The following is a 21,035-nucleotide window of genomic DNA, read 5'->3' as shown; positions in this document are numbered from 1 at the left end:
CTTTTCAAAGTTAAGGTTATTTCCTTGAGAACAGCTCAGAACTGGACTTGAGGGGAGAGGGCTGGGGCCAGCAGCAGTTGTCAGTGTGAGCATGTGCTTGCGAACGTGTGAGGGCTGCCCTTGTGGTGGCCCTGCAGAGAATGGACCCCACCCCCATCCCTGAGTGAGCCCAGTGACTCATTCCCTCACTCTGTGGATCTTGGTGGTGGTATGGAGGGAGAGAGAAGGCATTCCAGTGACTCATCTATGGCGCCTGCAATCCCTCTGACCCTTCAGGCTGACCGGGGCCAAGCCCTTCAGGCCTGGTGACCAAATACCCACCCATGTCAGGGTGGCCTCGGGACGGCGGAGATCAACGGAGCCTGATGAAGTGTTTGTGTCCCGCACGGCCGGCCTGCCCAGCACGCAGCCCTGAGCTCGAATGTGCTCAGGCCTGTGCCTCATCCAGCCTGGCCGAGCTCCCTTCCAAGGCAGGCTGGGCTGGTTTTCTCCTCAGAAAGTCTAGTCAGCAGGGTCAGCCAGCGGATAGACTAAAGTTAACTTAGCTATTATTGCTGTTTTGTTAATGAGGGGAGAACCGGCTGTGAAGATGCCAAACCATTCGGAAATGTTGCACAGTCCTTGGGATTTAAAGTTCAGGAGAAAGAGAGCAGTCAACAATGATTTTAAGTCCTGACTGGACTCCCCAGGGTCCCTTGTACTTCACTGAGCTTTCATTTTACTATTTTTTTTTTTTGAAAAATACTTTTCCTATGAAGATATGAATCTTGGAAGCTGTGAGAAGTGCTGGCACTGTCATTGGACTCATCAGCGAGACGGCGCTCTTTTGTGGATGGAAGGTCAGGGTGAAGTTAAGCCCCGAGGGCGGTGGAGGACAGGCTGGCAGGAGATGGTCACCGCAGCCCTGGGGGTCAGCTAAGGCATGACTGATGGCTGAGAACTCATCCTACGTAGCTGTGGGGTTGGAGGAAAAAGGAGCAGGACCCGGTTCTCTTGGACTGGAGTTCACGGGAACAAACCAACTCATTCTCCAAAGGCAGAGGCTGGATATGCTGGGTGTCCCTGAGCCCAAGGACACTTGACTTGTATCTTAAAATTCCACAGCCCACTAACATATCCACAAGTGCTGTTCAAGGTGACCTCCTTTGACAAAAAAGCCAAGTGTCTGTAGGACTGAAACCTCTTGAAAACTTTCATTTAAGGCAATGTAAAAAGTGTTTAACATGCTTTGAAAAAATCATATCTGAGATGTTCCTGCTCTAAAGTAGTCTGTGAACCAGTCAGACTGAACGCACGGCATCAAAAGATCCAAGAGTAAGATTCTTTTGGTGTGACCCATATTGGCACCCTGCGTGCTGTGTGGCAGGCACAGTGGTGACCCTGGGGGACAGAGGTGTTTTAAGACCGGATCTCTAGCCCCAAGGAGTCTGGTTGGGGAAAGACCTAACGTGGCTAGTCGTGGAGGGCACTTAGGAGAAGGATTCTGATCAGGGAGCTCATGTAAAGCCCAAAGGAAGCAGAGCTTGAGTTGGGCTTGAAGAGTGAGTACCATACTGATGCTCAGAGATATGGGGGAAGGGTCTGGAAGCAGGGGACACAGGGCTGGGTATTAGTGGCGTTCTTGGGCAGAGTCATCTGCGTCACTGTTGGGGAGAGGAAAAGGCCAAGGACGAATAGGAAATGGTGGGGTGTTGCCAGGCTGTGGAGGGCTTTCACACTCATCTTAAGGAGCTGGGTCTTTATTCTGTAGCTAATGGGGATCCGTGGGAAGGTTTTTGAGCAGGGAGGTAACTTAATGCTTTAAATCAGAAGCAGACACGTCAATATATACTCATGGAAAGATTTCAGCTGTACTCTAAGCAAAACAATACAAATGCTACCCTTCCTAGAGGTAACTACTGTTCTTCTTCATGTCATTTTATTTACCTATATCCATAGATACAGTACATAAAAATCAAGCCCCAGAAGTGGGAAGGAAGATGGTTCTGTCATCTTCTGTTTTCCCTCCCTGCTCCCCACCCCCAATCACACCTACTTTTGCTATTTAAAGTTACATAAGCGAGGACTGTAATCTAGGGAAGCCTGTGCTATACATCTTGTCACTTGGCTCATTTGGCTTTCCTTTGTTTTATTTCAGAGCATGGTTTTATTGGATATTCACCAGAACTGCTGCAGAACAACACTCTGCCTGATTACAGCCCCGGCGAGTCCTTTTTCACCGTCTTTGGGGTGTTCTTCCCAGCAGCTACAGGTATTGGCGTTGGCATTCTTTTTCACTCTCACATTAGGGGTATAAGTAAATGCTTGGTTCCCAAAACTCAGTATCATAATTGACCTGCATGTGCTCTTAGGATATATAGATCTGACTTTATCGATGACTTTAGCTTTAACTAAAAATCTGTTATTTTATTTTATTTTATTTTATTTTATTTTTTTGCGGTACGTGGGCCTCTCACTGTTGTGGCCTCTCCCGTTGCGGAGCACAGGCTCCGGACGCGCAGGCTCAGCGGCCATGGCTCACGGGCCCAGCCGCTCTGCGGCATGTGGGATCTTCCCGGCCCGGGGCACGAACCTGTGTCCCCTGCATCGGCAGGCGGACTCTCAACCACTGCGCCACCAGGGAAGCCCAAAATCTGTTATTTTAACAGAGAGTTTACTTGTTCATAATTCCTGAAAGCCCCCAACACGATTTAATCCTCCTTACCCCTTATACTCATATGTTGACACCTCTTGGCCAAGTTAATAGAGGGGATGTATTTCTCTTAGGGCTGAACAGGATGGATTCCTCCACAGGACAAGCTGCTCTTTCCACCTCGGAAAGAGTGCAGCCTGGTCTAGAAACTCCCCTTCCCCTAACCCAACCCATGTGCCTTCTCCCAGGGGGGCAGAGAAATGCTATTGTCCTCTTATCACACTGGGTGTGGGTGAAACCAGGATCCCCCATGGGCAATGACTGAGTCTCCTTCCCCTCCCTTTCCTGCTTTCTGCTCTACAGTGGCTGCAGGAGTCTTCCACAGTGGAGGTGCCTGTAGAACTCTTGTCACCTGCTCAGGGCCCCAGCCTAGAAGGCAGTAAGCTAACGTGTTTACCAAATGCTCTGTAAGAAATAACCATTTATGAGGGACTGGGTTTGTTCCCAGGACACAGACTGAGCAAAACATCTCATTCTCGATCAAGGCAGTGTCGATGCCCTGGAGTGTGGCTGAGTTTGTCTCCTTTTTCTCCTCCCTCTGCCTTCCTCCATAGAGAAGGGAGGAAAAGCTACTAGAGATTGTTGAAAATTTTTAAAACTGTCCATATCGAATGTGGGCAAGGATTCAGAGAAACTGGAACTCGCATACACTGCTGATGGGAATGTAAAATGGCACAACCATTTTGGAAGAGGGTTTGACAGTTTCTTAAAAACCAAACATAGACCATTCCACTTCTAGTTATCTACTACCAAGAAAAAAAACGTGTATCCATATGAAGACTTGTACATGAAAGTTCAAAGCAACTTAATTTGTAATAGTCCCAGACTGGAAACAACGCAAATATTCATCAACAGGTGAATGGAGAGACAAATTATGGTATCACCGTGCAGTATAAAACTACTCAGCAATTAGAAAAAATGAACTATTGATAACCTGTGACAACATGGATGAATCTCAAAATAATTATGCTGTGTGAAGTCAGACAAAAATGAGTACCTTTTTTTTTTTTTTAAAACCCCACATTTGTTTATTTATTTATTTTTGGCTGTGTTGGGTCTTCGTTTCTGTGCGAGGGCTTTCTCTAGTTGTGGCAAGCGGGGGCCCCTCTTCATCGCGGTGCGCGGGCCTCTCACTATCACAGCCTCTCTTGTTGCGGAGCACAGGCTCCAGACGCGCAGGCTCAGTAGTTGTGGCTCACGGGCCTAGTCGCTCCACGGCATGTGGGATCTTCCCAGACCAGGGCTCGAACCCATGTCCCCTGCATTAGGGGGAAGGCAGATTCTCAACCACTGCGCCACCAGGGAAGCCCAAGTACCTTTTTTAAAAGGTTAAAAGTATATAAAAATCCATTTATATAATATTCTAGAAAATGCAAACTATAGTAACAGAAAGCAGGTCAGTGAGTGTCTGGGAATGGGGTGAGGGGAGCAGGAGGGAGGGCAAGCAGATATCGGGAGATGAAAAATTGTGTTTCTGACCATGGTGATGATCTCACAGATGTGTTCATGTCAAACTTTTCAGATTGTTACACTTTAAATGTGCAGCTTATTGTATATTAGTTATACCTCAGTAAAACTGTTCAAATGAAAAAAATATATTAATGACTTTAATCACCTTTAACAACTTTCCTGAACCCCTCTGCTCCCTCTGGCAGCGGCCCCCGTCTGTCCTCAGCACAGCCACCCACCAGTCTTTGCCCTCCCGACTCCGGTTGCCTGTCTCCTGCTCGTCCACTCTCTCCTTTTGCAATTCCAGGCCTGTCTCTCCGGTGAAATGATTCTTTCCAAAGTCATCCGTGGCTTCTGCGTCACTCAGTTCAATGGGCATTTGCAATCCCTCAGTGTGTCTGACCTCTCGGCTGCGTCCCACTTTCTCCTCCTTTTCTCGTGCCTTATTCTCCTCGTCTCTCTCCTGCCTCTCTGACCTGCTTTCTAGGGGCATCCTCTTCTGCCTGCCCATTAAAGGTTGGTTTTCTTCAGCCCGTGCCTAGGCCCCCTCTCTTCTTTCTCTACTGTTTCCCCTGGGATCGCATCTGTGTCCATTGTTCAGGGACCACACACAAAGCTGTCAGCTCCCAGACTTACACCCCCAGCCCAGACTTCTCTAAGCTTCACGTCATATATTCAAGTGCCTACGTGACATCTTCTCTTGGTATCTCAGACCCAGCGTGTTCAGAACCCAACCCATCCCACCTACCCCCCAATTGGTCCTTCTCTACTCCTGAGCTCAGGAATGGCACCTGCATCTCCCCAATTGCTCAAGCTGCTAATGGGGATTACTCCTGACTCCTTCTTCTTCCTTACCAGTACCCTCCAAGTTCTGTCAGTCTTACCTCCTAAACTTACCTGCCTTTACCTCCTGCTTCTCTCCGTCTCTACCACCTGACCGCACTGGTCCAAGCTTCATCCCTTACCTGGTTAATTGCGGTGGCTCTGACCTGTCCCCTCTTGAGGCTTGGTCACAGGTTTGAGGCTGGAGCTAGGCCTTGGTAGTGGCAGGTAGAATCCTGTTCTACACATCCAGGTGTGCCAGAAATAGTGCATTTCTTTCACCTTAATGAAATGGAAAGAGAGTCAGTCTCCGACTCTAAGCCTTCATTCTGCCAGGATGACAAAACTGATGTCAGTCATTCATCATGCCTCCGCCTTGCCCTGTCATTCTGTTTCAGGGTCTCAGGGTCTTACCAAGTACCAAGGCATGTTAGGCGGCTCTGGCTAGTCATCATCTGTACACAGAGCCAGGCCCTCCTGTTGTCCTATCTGCAGATCCCTTCAGGTTTATGCTCTCTGCTGCTTCTGAGCCACTTTTGGGGACTGGAAATCTGCTGAGCCTGGGAACCCTATGCTTAGAGTCTGTGTACTTCTCAGACCCTCCTTTCTGTGGTCTTGCTGGATGCCCACCAGTGCTGCCAGGGAGTAGGCCCCAGGTCCCCGTTGTTCCAGATCCTGTGGGCCTTTCTCTTCCTGCCCCTGTTCTAACACGGGCGGGGGACACTGCTGTCCAGGGCCAGCTTCGTGGGCATGGATTTATGCATTCACGCTGGGCCCCAGGCTTGGAAGGGCCGCACACTTGGTTTACTGCTTTGCTGTTGCTAAAATTCTTAATAATTTTTGAACACTGTGCCCTACATTTTTATTTGTGCTGGGCCCTGCAAACGGTGTAGCAAATTGGTTTTGTCCCTGCATGCTCTTCCCAGGCTTTCTGCAGCTTTTTTTCTGCTTCCTCAATCCTTGGAAATCTCCTAAGGGCTCAGGCCTTTGAGAAACAGAACCCAAAACAGTGTGCAGGCAAATTCTCCTTCTCCCCTGCTGCATATTTCCTCCAAGGCAATAAAATAAAGGTCAGGTTCCTTTTGAATGGACAGAAAAGGAAAGGGGAAAATAAAAAAGAGGAAGAATTTTCAAAGTTAACATCTGAAAATATCCTCTGGCCCCTCCCACTCCCCACCCCCCTCCCCCGATCTTCATCCCCCTCCTGCCTCCCACCTGAGTGTTTCCTTAGGCCTGGCAGTGAGTCCTGATGCCGAGTCAAAAGCCCATGCTTGCAGGCGCCAGGTTAGCAGTTCCACCTGAGGCAGGACCTCCAGGAGGCTGCCTCAGGCATGTGACTCTGCCGGGCCCTCTCCGTGCTGCTCCCTTGGCTTCCCTCCTTTGCCTCTCCAGCCCCTGCATCTTGTCAGAGAGGGGATGCCTGGTGTGAGAGAGGGGCAGGGGTGGCTAGCCTCCCCTCTGGTACTTCTCCCTCCGTTAAGGAATTAGCAGTGGCTCGAGGTTGGAAGATGCCACCCAGGGGCCCAGAATTTGAGCTGGACTAACATTTGCGATCAACTAGTCCAGCGACTCGCAACTTTTCGTCTTTGACTCCATATTCATTTTTGATAATCACTAAAAACCTCACTACCCTGGAAATGCTGATGTGCCTCGCTGGATCAGAGAGGGGTATCTTGGTCCTTTCTTCGAGAAAGATTGCTACCTAAGAATATTAGCCAAGCTTCTTTATTTTCTGTGGTTTAAATTACGAACATATTGTTTTGTAATATTCCAGATATAAAATTATAATATTGAACAAACTGTCTACACAGGTCTCTTTAACCCCACCCCTCTTAGGGCATGTGCTTTACTGTCCCTCCCATCCCCCCTGGCCCAGCCAGGTTGAGAATCACTGATCTGATCCTTTGTTTGACCAACTGGGAAAGGAGGAGCACAGAGCAGTTTATGAAGGATTGAGGAAGGTCACCCAGCTTTAGTGACCAGAGTTGGGCCACCACCCCTCTGTGGAGGGTTGCCTTTCCTGGCTTGCTGTCTTTTGCAGGGGCCCCAGTGTAAACACAGTAGGCAGGACCGGCAATTTGTATCACTTGGCTTTCCCCTGGCAGATGTTCCATTAAGCTATGAAAAGCATGGATGATTGGCAGTTTCCATGGTGACGGATTTGCCAAGGCTTAGCTCTGAGTGAGTCATGGCTGGGGCGCCCTCCAACGCCATCCTTTTCTGGAACAAGAGAACCTCCAGGCTGTAGAGAGGGGAGAGGAGTTTGGAAGAACAAACACTTTCCGGTCCCCCCACCCTGCATCCTCATCTCTGGCCAGCAGCATGTCGTTTAGCTTCCTTTAGAGATTTTATCCCAAGGGCAGGAGACGTCCCGGGAAGAGCAGCTGAAGCCTAGGTTTCGGCGGCTCCTCTGGATGTATGAAGCGAGGTCTCCTGTCCGTCCTCCTCACTGCACTCCACCACACCCTGTGGCGATGGCTGCGGGTGGGGCTGGGGCCTCGGAGTAGACTCTGCCTGTGCTTTGTTTCTGACAGCACTCTCCTTCTCCGAGCTACACCACCAAACTTTCTCTGAAAAACAAACATCTCTCCCTACAGGGTTTTCACGTGCACACATAGGCAGCCACTCTGGGGATCCAGGACCACAGTACATGGAGGAACTAGGAAATGGAAATTCACTGGGAATAATACCATTGTGTGCAGTCATGTAACCCCTGTTCCCAAATCTCAGGCTCTTACTGGAAGGGATAAGGGCCTCTTGTGGTTGACCACACCCAGCATAAAAATGTAGCAGGGAAACCAGCAGCCTTTGCCAGAACATCCAGGTTACCTCCGTGGTCAAGAGCCCTGCTGTTTCTGTGACGTCCTTTGACCTCCCTCGGCCTGATTCTGCACCCCCCGCCCCCCCCCACACACACCCCGAGAAGCTCTGGAGTCTGCTCTGCTGGCCCCCTGGGTTGGCAGGCTCTCTCCGGGACCCTTAGCTCTGGGCATCAGTGCTGGGCCTGCCTCCAGCCTACATCCCCCGTCTCGGGGTATCCCCAGGTCTCCTCCTAAGTTCTGTGTCTGTGGGTGAGAGAACAGGGACCTGCTTGGCCGCAACCGGGTCCTGTTTTAAGGAAGAGAGCCCCAAGTAAGGACACCCTGAAGATGGGGCTCACCCTGCTGCATTCTGATGGACTTGTGAGCAGGAACAGGAGAAAAAGAAGCTTTATAATTATTATACGTGTTTATTTTTGTAGTTTCATTTATAGAATTAATGTATAATTTTATCTGTAATAATTATTATCATTACAGTAGCCTACACTATCAGGCACTGTGCTGAGCACTTGACAGTCTTTTATTTAAACCTCACCATGGCTCCCCCGCTTCTATCAGATGCAGATTTACCATGAAGCTAATGAAGCCCGGGCTTCAGGGTCCCTCGCTTGCGTGACCTCCTTCTAAAGCCCCACTCCTAATTTCATATTCATAATGTTGTATTTTTTTTTAAAGTTTTAGGCCCCACAGACCCTGTATCCTTCCATAGGTTCTATTATTAATCCATTTTACAGATGAGGAAACAAAGACACACAGAGGTGATTTCCCAAGGTCACCTGACAGAAGTGGTGAACCCCATTGCTTCCCGTGTGCTTTGGGGAGGGTGCTGGAGGCGAGGACACATGTTTGTCTGGCGCTGCCCCTGACCCAGAAGCCAACAAATCTTGCTGGAGCCCCAGCGTTTGAAAGTCCCATGATTCGACACTGTCTCAGCAGCATCTCTAAGGCATCGAGAGGGTGGGGTGCTGACAAGTGCTGTCTCCAAGAATAGAGCAAAGAGGGAATGAAAGTTTCCCACCGGAACAGCTAAATAAACAAACCAGTCAGGTACAGAGAAGGAGTGGGGTTTTGGAAATCAGGTGGAAGGTAAGGAGAGGTAGCCAGAGTCCTTCAGAACCCAAGAGAGTTGTGAGTGAGGGACAGAACCCATCTGCCCCCAGTGGACATTTCCAGGTGACAGGCACCGTGCTAGGCACCTTATAAATGTTCTTTCCAACTTTACGACAGGACTGCGAGGTAAATAATCTTATCCCCATTTGCAGGCGAGGAGACCAAGGCTCAGAGCCACGCTGCCTCCAAATAACAACAAAAGGTGGCAGATAAGGTTAAGTCACTGTAGTGCATGGATATTCTACCTTAATGAAAAAGAAAAAGGAATTTATGAACTTAAAAAAGAAAATAAAAATAGGCAGCCGAGAAACAAGCTCTAAATGGAAAGAGAAAATCGAAGTTTTCTAAGGTCACAGATTTGGATCGAGAAGCTCCCAGGGGGAAGCTTGGAAGTTCCTTAAGAAAGAGTAAGTGGTCCTTTAACGACCAACTAACAGAAACCAGAAAAGCCTAGAAAAAACGATTCGACTTTTTTTTTCCTTACGAATTCTCATTTTCAGGATCAAAAAAGAAAATAGGGTGGGAGTGGGATTGTGATAATAGGCAACAGGTGAAGACTTTGATCTCTGTGCGCCATGGTTGATGAAGGGGGTGGTGAGAAAAAGACGACCGCTATTTCGCAGATGCTGGTAAGTGGTTAATTGACATTTATACTGGTTATTTTAATCAAGAGCTGATTTTAGAGATGTCTGAGGGGTCAGTTCGTCTCCTGGCCATCCATGTCTGTTGTCACAGACATGAGTCAGGGCACCAAGCCTCAGTTCACCTGTTGCCACCTACCCAAACCGTAAGCACCATGGCAATGCTCAGGAAGGTCTGGATGGCGCTGGAGGTTTAGCTTCCTCAACCCGAGCTGGTAAAGTGATGGCCAACACCATCACCCTCACAGTTAAAGCTGAGACAGTGAAGATGTGCCAAAAGGCCTTAGGACTAGGGTGGAAGAGCGAGTCAGATGGCTTTACCCATATGAAGGAAGCTGTTTCCTAAGTCACATGGTAACAAGGTGCAGCCCATATCATCATCCTGATACAGGGCGAGGACTTGTTTGGGGTAAAGCAATTAACTGCTTCCTGGAACTGGCTGTTCAAGACAAACGAGGAGGGGAAATGCCCTGGACCAGGACAGACTAGTGATTCAGAACTGGTGACAGAAGTTCCTGTGAGTAAACTGATGCTGATTTTAATTAAGTTCAGCACTCTTTTGGGGGGGTGTCACCCCAAATTAATCATGCAATGACTCTGTTTTAAAAAGAAAAATCCAAAAAAAGCAGGGATGTTAGAAAGAAATGGAGAGACTGTATGATGTGGAGGAAATAACACTGACTCGAGATCAGGAAACCTGAAGATGAGTTCTGCTGGTTCTGCAAGCAACTGGCTTGAAAACATGTGCAAAATCACCTCCCCTCTTTGGGACTCGGTTTCCTCATCTGTACAATAAAAGGCTGGAGTCAGGGATCTCTAGGACACCTTCCAGCTTTAAGAATCATTGATTCTAAATAGCCACTTTAAAGAATTTTAGGAAGCCTGCCAAGAAGAGTGTAAAGATCAAATAGGAATTCCAAAATGGACACTTGGTGTTTTCCAAACTGTGCTCCACGGAACACTAACAGTGAATAAAGAGTTTCATTTTTTTAAAAAGTGTTCAATGTCAAATAAGTTTGGGGAAATACTGTGTGCTACATTTCTCTTTTTAGAGATGGACAATGAAAACCAGCATGTTATATGGTAAGTCCAGCAGCAAGAATCTCTCTAATCTTGTTTAATCAATGTTTTCCCAACGTTCCCCCCACCCACCCACCATGGAACCTTTTTGTTTTAGTGCCATATCTGTAAATATCTCTGGGAAATAGTATCTGTTCTACTACACGCCCCCACCCTAAATCTAGCTCTAACATTAATAATAGTATTTTTAAATTGCACCAGAAGCAGAAAGGAAGCAAACTAGGGAATCTCTATTATAGTTGACAAGCATGGGTGAAAAAATATGAAATCAAAATAATTTTTCTAAATCTAACTGGCAAACAAGACATTTATAGTCCACTAGAACTAGAGATCATCTGCTCAAGAATCGTGTAGTCGTGCAAGGGCAAAATTCTGGGAGCCACAGTGTGAAAACAATCTAACAGGTGTGCCCGGAACACCCACGGGAGTCACCCTGAGGCTTCCTGTCTGGAGTGCAAGGTGCCGCCATTTCCTTGTCTCTGGGGTTTTTTGTGTATAGTACTGACTACTTATTTTCTGGCTTCTCTGTTTTGTCTCAGAAGCCCACATCCTGGTTGTCTGGGTCTGACCCATTTCTGAGGGTGGCCTGTGTCAGTGTCAGCTGTTTCTGCTCCCACTGACCAGGATCCCCATGTACCCCACAGCAGGCCAGCTAGTGGGACCTCTAATCAAGGGCCCGGTCATTGACTGTGGAAGGGATTGTGGTGGGGAGAAGAAAAGGGCGTTTGTTTGTTATGCATACAGAACTTGTTTGGAAGCAGGAAGCCATTAGGATTAAGCCATTAGGATTAATCAATCACTTTCCTAGACAGAAGCATCTATAGGAATGGAGTTCTCGTGGGTCCTCATTTCTTAACTTTTGTAAATGATGTGAAGGAAGGAGTGCAGAATGACACGACAAACTATAGGAGGTACTAAAATGGCAAAGAGTAAATAGCAGTATGTAATCTCAAAAAGCTGAATGAATAAAATTGCATAAAATTGCCTGGGGCTTGGGGGCAGAATGAGGTCACTGCAGATGGTGGAAGCAATGTGGCCAGGCAGGTGAAGCACCAGTAAACCTGGGGACAGGTGAGAACCTTGGAAAACGGTCAGAATTTGGGAGGTCCAGAAAGGGGTGGTGTTAATGATTGAAGTTAGTGGGGCCTGGGAATCAGGTAAACATGGAGATCCGGCCGGGGTTGGTCTTGGTACCAGATTGTCTGGCAGCAAGCAGTGGGGCCCTAGCCCTCAAGCAGAGCCTCGGTGACGGGACGTGGTCCCAGGAGCGCTGGTCAGAGGAAGGCAGGTCCTGGGCATTCCTCTTCTGATCCAAATAAGACTTGCACGTGATAAAAAAAAAAAATAGTGCAGAGGTGCTTGTAACATAAAGCAGTAGTCTCTCATCCCCCTACGTCCAAAGAGCCCCTCCGTGGGGGCAACCATTTTTAATACTTTGGGAGCTAACTACATTACCAAGCAATATGCCTATACCTGTAACCTGATTGATTAATCAAAGTCCAGACGTAATTTATTGACTCCATGCTAAGAAATAGAGAAGGTTTAGCTCATTTACATGTTCCTCCATCCACTTCCCAATTTTTGATAGTTATATTTTAATATTTAGTTCTTTTTTGGTTGCCTTTACAACTTTAAATAATACTCTTAAATCTCTGTTATCAATTCTAGGCTACATCCCTTCACTCCTTATTGTTGGTATGGGAAATTAATATTCTGTGTTGTGTTTTAGGATTAATGTGTTAGGGTCATATTGATTTTATGTGTAAAATATTTTTACAAGGCATGCTTTAGTAATCTTAAGGGAATCCCTAATTTTAAGGGAATCTGAATAATCCTTTTATATTTGTGTTTTAGAGCAATATTAGGGAAGCTGTAAGTAGATTATTAGCAGGTTAATGGGCAAAATCTCATGAAAGCTGTAGTTTACAACTTGAAGTGAACACAGTTTCACTCAAACACACACTCTACTAAAAATTTTTTTTTGTCTTAAGATTGCAAGTCAAAAGGCTTTGGAACTTCAAAGACAAGCTTCGGTATTCTTGGAAATTTCTTGCTCGTTTTAGCAGACACTTAGAAACTCCCCTTTATGATGACAAGATACAGAATAAGTTATAGCATTGACTTAAAATTTATTGCGACTGGTATATAAATATTTGCTAGCTGTTTCCTTATTGACCTAACAAATTTGATGGCTAACTCACCTTTCAGGTTTTCTTATTAAACTAATCGAAGCTTCTAACATTTAAGCCAGTCCTGAGTGAAGGTCATGGGACTTTTGTTTCCCACACTACTACAACAAAAATATAAGTGCCTTTTCTCTTCCCTCTACTTCTCTTCCCTCTTTTCATTCCCAAATAGCCGTTAGCTATAGCTTTACTTTCACTTCATCAAGGTAGGTAATATTTGTATTCTACTTTGTAGCTATAGTTAAGTCCTCTGTGCTACGTCTATAGGTCAGTCTTAGAAGCTAAAAAGCAATAAACGTATATACTACCATGACTATGTAGCTGTTCACTGAAGACCAAAGTGGTGGGCTAGAATTCCATTTCCTTTACTGCTATTCTGATGTGGTCCTTGTGTCATTTCGGGGAGAACGTTCCGAGTATCACGGCCAAATGGGTTAATTAAAAAAAATTTTTATTAGTTGTTTAAAATCATGTCATATTTTAGTTTGCTTCATGTTTAAGTGTTGACTTTCTTGTTCACTTTTCCTAGAGTTTCAATGAGCTTTTTTTTCTTGTTGCCAAAATATGCAGTCAGCGTATTCTTAAAATAATTCATACTGTCCATTGTGTTGAATCCAGCTCCCATCCAGAGGCATCCCTAACTGGGGCCTCCATTCTTCTGCCTCAATCCCTACTGGTTTCTCTGCTGTACAACGGTTATTCTGGGACTTATAAATTCCTGAGTTATTATCGCTGCTTTCTGAATCATGTGTTTTTCTCCTTCACAGTTTATATCCTCATTTTGCTGGAGTACTTGCTTTAGTATCTTCCTCAGAAACCATATGTGGGGACTTCCCCGGTGGTGCAGTGGTTAAGAATCCACCTGCCAATGCAGGGGACACGGGTTCGATCCCTGGTCCGGGAAGATCCCATGTGCCACGGAGCAACTGAGCCCGTGCGCCACAACTACTGAGCCTGTGCTCTAGAGCCCATGCTCCGCAACAAGAGAAGCCACCGCAACGAGAAGCTCACACACCACAGCGAAGAGTAGGCCACGCTTGCTGCAACTAGAAAAAGCCCGTGCACAGCAACGAAGACCCAACGCAGCCAAAAATTAATTAATTAATTTAAAAAAGAAAGAAACCATATGTGGGAGGTAAATTTTCTAAGCCCTTGTTAGCTTAACTTTACTTTTTTTTCTTTTGCGGTACACGGGCCTCTCACTGCTGTGGCCTCTCCGGTTGCGGAGCACAGGCTCCGGACATGGCTCACAGGCCCAGCCGCTCCGCGGCACATGGAATCTTACCAGACCGGGGCACGAACCCATGTCCCCTGCATTGGCAGGCGGACTCTCAACCACTGCACCACCGGGGAAGCCAGCTTAACTTTACTTTCACTTAACTGGTAATCTGGCTGAGCCCTTGTTAGCTTAACTTTACTTTCACTTAACTGGTAATCTGGCTGAAACTCTAGTTTCAAAATAGCTTTTCCTCAGAATTTAAATATCAGTGCTCCATTGTTTTGTAGAATTCATGGTTGCTGATGAGAAGTTTGATGCCAGTCTAATTTTTGTTCCTTTGTAAGTGTTCAGTTTTTAATCTTTGGAAATATTTAGGATTTCTCCTGAAATTGCACAATGATGCATTTAGGTGTGGGCTTTTTTGTTGTTGTTTACTTTATGGGATATTTCAACATAGAGACTTTTGTCTGCCTCAGTTTGAAGACATTTATTTCTATTGCTACCTGGTTATTTTCTTTTATTTTCTCTGTTCTCCCTCTCTCTTCTCTCCTGTTAGTTGGATGTTGTAACTCCAAGATTTCCCCTCTATTTCTCCTATTCTTTGCTCAAAATTTATACCCCTTTATTTTTCTGTTCTAAATTCTGGGGTATTAACTTAACTTTATCTTCTAGATCTTCCACTGCATTTTTTGTTTTAGTGATCATGTTTTTAATTTCCAAAACTTTTTTCTTGTTCTTAGATTATTTTTTGTTTTTCATAGCATCTCACTTTATAGGTAGAATATTCTTCTTGGATGTGTCTGGGGCCACTTATTAGTGTTTTCTTCAAAACTCTCTTCTGTGTCCTGATGTATATGTTTCTTCCAGCCCAGGTGGTTCTGCTTTTATCATGCATGTATCTGTGTATTTGTTGCTGGGTTTTGTTACACACTTGGCGATCTTTGGTTGCTGGTGTGGGTCCCCTGCTGTAGTGTATGCGGGTCTGTCTCCCTGATGGGGTTCTTCCTTCATGGGAGAGCTGACGGCAGCACATTTGTGGGTGTGGCTGGCTCTTGAGGAGGGCCTCATTTGGGGTGTGAACATCCACACTAGCAGCCCTGGTTTTCCTTGGGCAGTTTATTTAGATCTTCTAGAGAAACATTCCAAGGCTTTCTTTTCCTTCCCTTTTATTCTGTATCGTTTTCTCTATTTTCTATGTTCCAGACATTTGTAGAAACTTTTCATCTACTTAAGACTCTTTGCTTATAGGCATGTATCCATTTTCCCCCTTAACTACCCTTTTAATAGGATCTTGGGAGGGAGGGGAATGAGAAGAAAGAAAATGTGCCTAACATGCTATTTTAAACAAAAAGACCTTTAAGAATTACTTTTCCCTTATTTCAAAATGATCACTATAGAAAATTAAGAAAGTAGAGATAGACAATAAAATAGAAAATGATCTGTTTTTCCATCACCCAGCAATAACATTGTTAAGATTTTGAAACATGTTCTAGTTCCTTTTTCATTTTTCTACACATCTATTTATCTGTTTTTTTTCTTTTATAACAATAGCATCATACCATATGTCCTGCTTTAGAATATGCCTCTGAAATTGAAGCGATAGCTTTGAAATCTCTCTTCATGTCACAGCGTATCCCTGACAATAATGGTGACCTGGTATTTATTGAAAGATGTATCATCACATATTTAGCCAATCCTCTATTTTTAGACATTAGGTTGTTTATAATTTTCACTATTATAAACAAGCATTTCTAAACATTTTTGGATAAATCTTTACTCATATCCTTGACTGTTTACTTAGGATACAACCCTAGGAGTGGAATTGCTGGGTCAAAGTTTATGCAGGTCCCTACCTTGGTCCAACATTCACAGTACTCTATGAAACAGCTCTGCTTTAACTTTCTGGGCCCAAACTTTCACTTCACTCCACTGCACTTGAGTTCCCTCAAGCATTATAGCAAGGGCGTTAAGAGTACAATTTTTGGAATCACACAGACCAGGGTTGAATCTTAGCTTTGCCACTTACTAAATGTGTGGAGGCTATTTTAATTAACCTCTTTGAGCACTAGTTGCCTTTTCTATAAAATTGGAGAGATAATTCTACTTTTCTGATGTGGTTGTTGTGAGGATTAAACGAGATAAAAAATGCATGAAGAGTGCTTAACACAGGCTCTGTCAGGTTCAAAGGGTTCATAAATCTGTAATGACGGGGTTAGACCCATTCCTCTCCCTAAGCCCTTGCAAATCTTCCTTCAAGTCCATGTTCAAGATGCACCCACTCCTGTGGGCTTGTAGAGCGCATGTGGGCTGGACCCACCTGTGATGTTCAGAGCACATTGTCTTGTTGGTTTCCTGTGTGTGTGTGTTTGGACTGAAGCGATGTCCTCACCGTCCCGCACTGTGCTGTTCCTCCTTATCGTGACTAACTGCTTTTCACGCGTGTTCATGGGGAATAGAGTCCATGATGAAAAGGAGCTCGCCACTCAGTGTTGGTAGCATCAGGATGGTTCTTTGGAGTTTGTTTAGAGCCCTTTGGCAGCTCAGGAGCTTTGAACATGGTAGCTGGCTCTGAATATTGGTTGAGACCTGCCCCTGGGAACCCTGAACCCCAGTGTAGTCTGTGGGCAGCAGAGGAAAGGAACTCTGCTGAGCAGGCAGTGGTGGGCACTTTGCTAAGGCGGAGCCTCTCCTGGATGTTGTCCATCTGGAAAGCAGAGCTCAGAGCTCAGCATGTGGCCTTGGGACCTTTGTGTGGCCTGCCAGACGTCTCCCTGGCCCTCATTACTTTGCACTGGGCCATAAGATGCTTTTGAAGCCAATAGGGCTTTCCTCCCGAACTCACCCAACCCACAAAGGTCCCTTTCATGCCTCGAGGATGCCTCCCCAGTTGCCAGGGGAGATTGAGAAGTACAGTTTGCAGAGCTGCATATGGGAGGGCTTGGCCCTGGGATCCCTTCCAGGAGAGGGCCCCGAGGAGGGGCAGATGATTCGTGGAGTATGCAGCTCACCCTTCTCTCCCATCTGGGTGTCTTTCAGGAGTCATGGCCGGCTTCAACATGGGGGGCGACCTCAGGGAGCCTGCTGCCAGCATCCCCCTGGGCTCCCTAGCAGCTGTTGGCATCTCGTAAGTTCCCCTGGTGGCAATCATCTGGAGAGAGGGAGAGAGAACCCCAGGCAAAAGAGGGGATTGCTCCTTTAGTTCTAAGAGTGCCCCGACTGTGACCTATCTATTCTATATTCCAATCCTCCTTTTAACACTCAGCCAGCTGGAAAATTCACATCTGGTGGGTTCAGACGATTGCCCTTTCCTACCGCTGCCTGGGAATGCAGCAAGGAGGAGGGCTGTTAACCAAGATGAAATCCTTTCTTTCCTTTTTCCTCAGACTCCTGCCCCTCCCCCTCCCCCACCCCCATTTTGAACTTGGGCATTTTGTAACCTTTGAGTTTCCAGGGTCATTGCAGGGAATACAAAGAGGAAGAATTTTGCCGTCAGACAGACTACGATTTACATCCCAGCCCAGCCGCTGGTTGGCTGTGTGACTTCAGGCAATTTACTTAACTTTCTGAGCTTCCTTTTTCTTCTCTGTAAAATGGAGGTAATGAGAACATGGGTGCCCCGTAGATTGTGGAGGAGATGCTGTGTGTAACAGCACGTAGTAGGAGCTCAGAGGCCGACTCTCCTCTTCCCCCAGCTCGCCTCCCTGGCACTGCCGCAAGGCTGTCAGGCGTCCCTATTTTAGTTCGCACTCTGCCACCCACGCAAGCAGGCTGGGTGCCTTGGGTCTGTTTCTGACCTTCTAGAATCTTCTGTTTTCTCTCTGTACACGGGAAGAAGCTCCTCTGCCTTCACTGGGTAGGCGTGAAAGGTAATGAGATCCCAGACATGACAAGGGCCCAAGAGGGTTAAAGTGCCTGTATTATTTTAACTGTGATGTTTTAAAAAATATTACTGTGTCTGTTTCACCGATGCTGTGTTTGCTTTTAGCTTGTCATGATGGCACTGTTGCTTCTAGCCAGGTACACAGCACCTGTCTCTGTTTTGTGCTAAATAAGGTGATCTCGTCGGGAAGAAAATGAGGCTGACAGAGAGAAGGTTGGGTGTCAGGCAGGAAGGGAAAGAAAGAGCCCTGTCTCGTTTTTGGTCACAGCTGGGAGGTCCCGGGAGGAGCCTTTAGCCCATCATCCCGCTGTCCAGATGGGGATGAGGCCGCAGGGGTCATGTGACTTGATCGAGGTCACAGGGCATCTGAGGGCAGAGCCAGGTCCCTGCTGGCCTTTCACATTCGGCTTGGCTCTCTGCCACCTGGGGGCCAAGGAACAGCAGGCCTCCGAGGCCTGAAAGATGATCAGCTTGTTCTGCTGCAGGATAATGGGGTGCAGGGCTACCAGTCAGCCCCGGCCTGCATCCTGGCCACCTAGAGGCCTGGTGGGCCGCTGCTCACCCCCAACAATCTCTGTAATGTAAGAAAGAGGCAAAAAATGATACGTTTATATAGATGTGTGTGTGTGTGTGTGTGTGTGTGTGTGTGTGTGTGTGTGTGTGTGTGTGTGTGTGTGTGTATGAAATATGCTAGAGGAGAAGAAGTACTGGAAGTGCCCCCCAGACCAGCTGGGGGGGGCTTCACGATGGACCTTTCTCTGTCCTCTGGGACAGGTCTCCTTGGGAACCCGTAGGCTGAGTGGGGTGGGGTGGGTTGGGACGGGGCTGGGCGAGGGCAGGTGGCAGCTCTGCTCCGCTCTTGGGTTTCTTGCAGGTGGTTTCTGTACGTCGTCTTTGTCCTCCTGCTGGGCGCCATCTGCACCCGAGGGGCCCTTCGCTATGACTTCCTGATAGCAGAAAAGGTGGGTGAGTCCTGCACTGCCCGACAGGCTCAGGCCGCGGGGTCATTGATCGGCTCTGAGCAGCAGCGGCTGCCTCCCCCTTGCAGCCCTGCCTGGGGATCCAGGTAGTCTCGGGCTCAGGACTGAAGTACAGGGGCCAAAACCATGGGGAAGATGCAGGTCCTTCACATGGATCCCTAGACCCGGGTAACAACACCTGAAAAGGCACATGAATGCAGGTGCTAAGTAAGGGGGACACAAGCATCCCTTCATGTCGAAAATCAGGGCAGAAACAATCTGGTCCCCCGAAACCCCGAGCTCCAACGGCCCTTCATTTTTGCCAATAGCCTCCCCTTCCACCACAAGCAGGAAGTGCTACTTGCAAGAAACGGGTAGGAAGGAGGAGGCTGATGGCTGGAAAAGAGGGTGGCAAGGTGGAGGCAGATGGCGGAAGCCCAGCGCCAAGGTGAAGGGCGGTGAGAGGCAGGGCTGGAGGCCCCTTGTCCCCTCGGGCTCCCCAGGGAGGTGGCCCCGGGTGGATTTGGCTACAGTATCTTTGTTTCCTGAGCCCTGCACCCTCTGCCCGCAGAAGATTAGCGAATTCCTGATGTTCCACAGCAGCCCTGGAACAGGCTGGAGGTCATGTGACAGTCAAGGACACTCACTTGGCATCTCTAGAACCCAGGAGAATAAGACTTCCACACATTCTTCTGGAAATCCCCCAAAACTCCTATCTTCCCATCAGTTCCCTGGGGGAAAAGTGGGCCCTGAGATTGCTGTCATGCATCAGAGAGATGCGCCAGGCCAGGGAGGTTTTCTTACTCGGTTAACTCCTGAGTAGCACTGCTCATATGTAGGAGAAAGTACCCTTTTCTCTGGTGTGAGGCTTTGCAAAGCAGCCTTGCAGACACATGGAGGGGCACGGCTTGGGGCAACCTGGGGCCGGAAACTCTGAGCTACATTTTACAGCTACGTTTGGGCTTGATTTTCACATTGCCACAGGTTTCTTTTTCAGGCATGTAGACGCCGGTGTCAGGGTGATATTTGTTTTTGGGGGATGGGGGGTCTTGGCCTTACCGTGGAAGCAGGTTTTAAAAGGGGGAGCGGTTTGGGTAGTGAGAGCGCTGACACCCACCTCCCAGGGCCCAAGGTCTTAGATACCCCCGGCCGCCACCACAGGCGAGCAAGGTTTACTCTCAGGGGAGGAATCAACATCAGCTTCCCCCACTTATATCTCCGTGCTCGCTGCCGTCTTGCGTTTCATCTCCCAGGGGCCTCTTCTCTAGCTGTGGAATGAAAAGCTTGGCCACATCAGAGGGATTAAAGGCCTCCAGGAGCAGCTGGGCCTTGGCCTGAGGGAGCTGCCGGCTGCTGTCTGCACCATGCCAGTGGCCAGCTAGCTCTGTCCCTTCACAAGCTGGTTCTTCCTCGTGGATTCCCCCACGGAGGTCCCTTCAACCACCAGAGACTCTGATCTGGATGGAGGGAGGCCAGTGATCCCTGGGCGGGGTCTCCTCTCTCAGCTCCTTCCCCGGCTTTGCGGGGAAGCTAAGAACGGGTGTGTGGGAGCCTAGGCAGCCTGTGTCCGAGGAAGGCCACAACAGCAAGCGTGTAAGAGCGTCTCCACGGACAGCGCAGGGGAGACTTCGTGGAGTGGAGATTCCACCACTAATAATAGACTCGTGAATGGGGTCAGGGAGGGGGTGGAGTTTGTCTGAAATGCCACCTGTCCCAGGCACTAAAACAGCTAGGCAGGCAAGCCCTTCTGTGGCTGGGGACACCTGCCAAACCGTGCCTGGCAAATGCACGTGGGAATGTCACTACACGCATACCAGGTGAGGGTGGACAGTTGGTTTTTGGAGAGGACAAGAGACTGTTTCCCGGAACAGGCTGTTGTGAAACCTATGAAAGAAAGGAAAGATGGAGTTCTTGATTGTCAGTAGCAAGCAGGGGCCAGCGCAGCAAGTGAGGGAACAGAGACGGAACCAACCAGGGCAGCTCCACAGCAGCAGCGCCCTGGTGCACTGCCCGCTGGGGTCCCCTACAAAGGGGACCATGTGGGATTTTCCCCCCAAAGCCATGAGACCCGGCTTTTCTCCCTTCTTGCCCTTCAGCATGCCTCCTTGGGACTGACCAGGCTGCAGTAGCAGGGACTATACTTGGGCAGTTAGTTGGGCCACAGACAATTGTACTCAT

At 47.7% G+C, this 21,035-nt stretch overlaps 1 protein-coding gene across 1 annotated transcript in view; it reads left to right on the top strand.

The window, feature by feature from the left end:
* The window catches only part of SLC12A8 (solute carrier family 12 member 8), a gene marked incomplete at both ends in the record, with an annotated part of 130,044 nt that overhangs the window by 73,780 nt on the left and 35,229 nt on the right, over positions 1–21,035 (top strand). The window contains 3 exons of the mRNA XM_082839603.1: positions 2,138–2,251; positions 17,055–17,142; positions 18,773–18,860. Coding sequence (XP_082695729.1) covers positions 2,138–2,251; positions 17,055–17,142; positions 18,773–18,860 — 290 coding nt within the window. The remainder of the gene's footprint in view (positions 1–2,137; positions 2,252–17,054; positions 17,143–18,772; positions 18,861–21,035) is intronic.

This window comes from Leucopleurus acutus (genome assembly GCF_964270905.1).
Source record: "Leucopleurus acutus genome assembly, chromosome: 5".
Classification (NCBI taxonomy): domain Eukaryota; kingdom Metazoa; phylum Chordata; class Mammalia; order Artiodactyla; family Delphinidae; genus Leucopleurus; species Leucopleurus acutus.
Note: the sequence above shows the minus strand (reverse complement) of the source record. Positions and strands in the feature narration are given on the sequence as shown.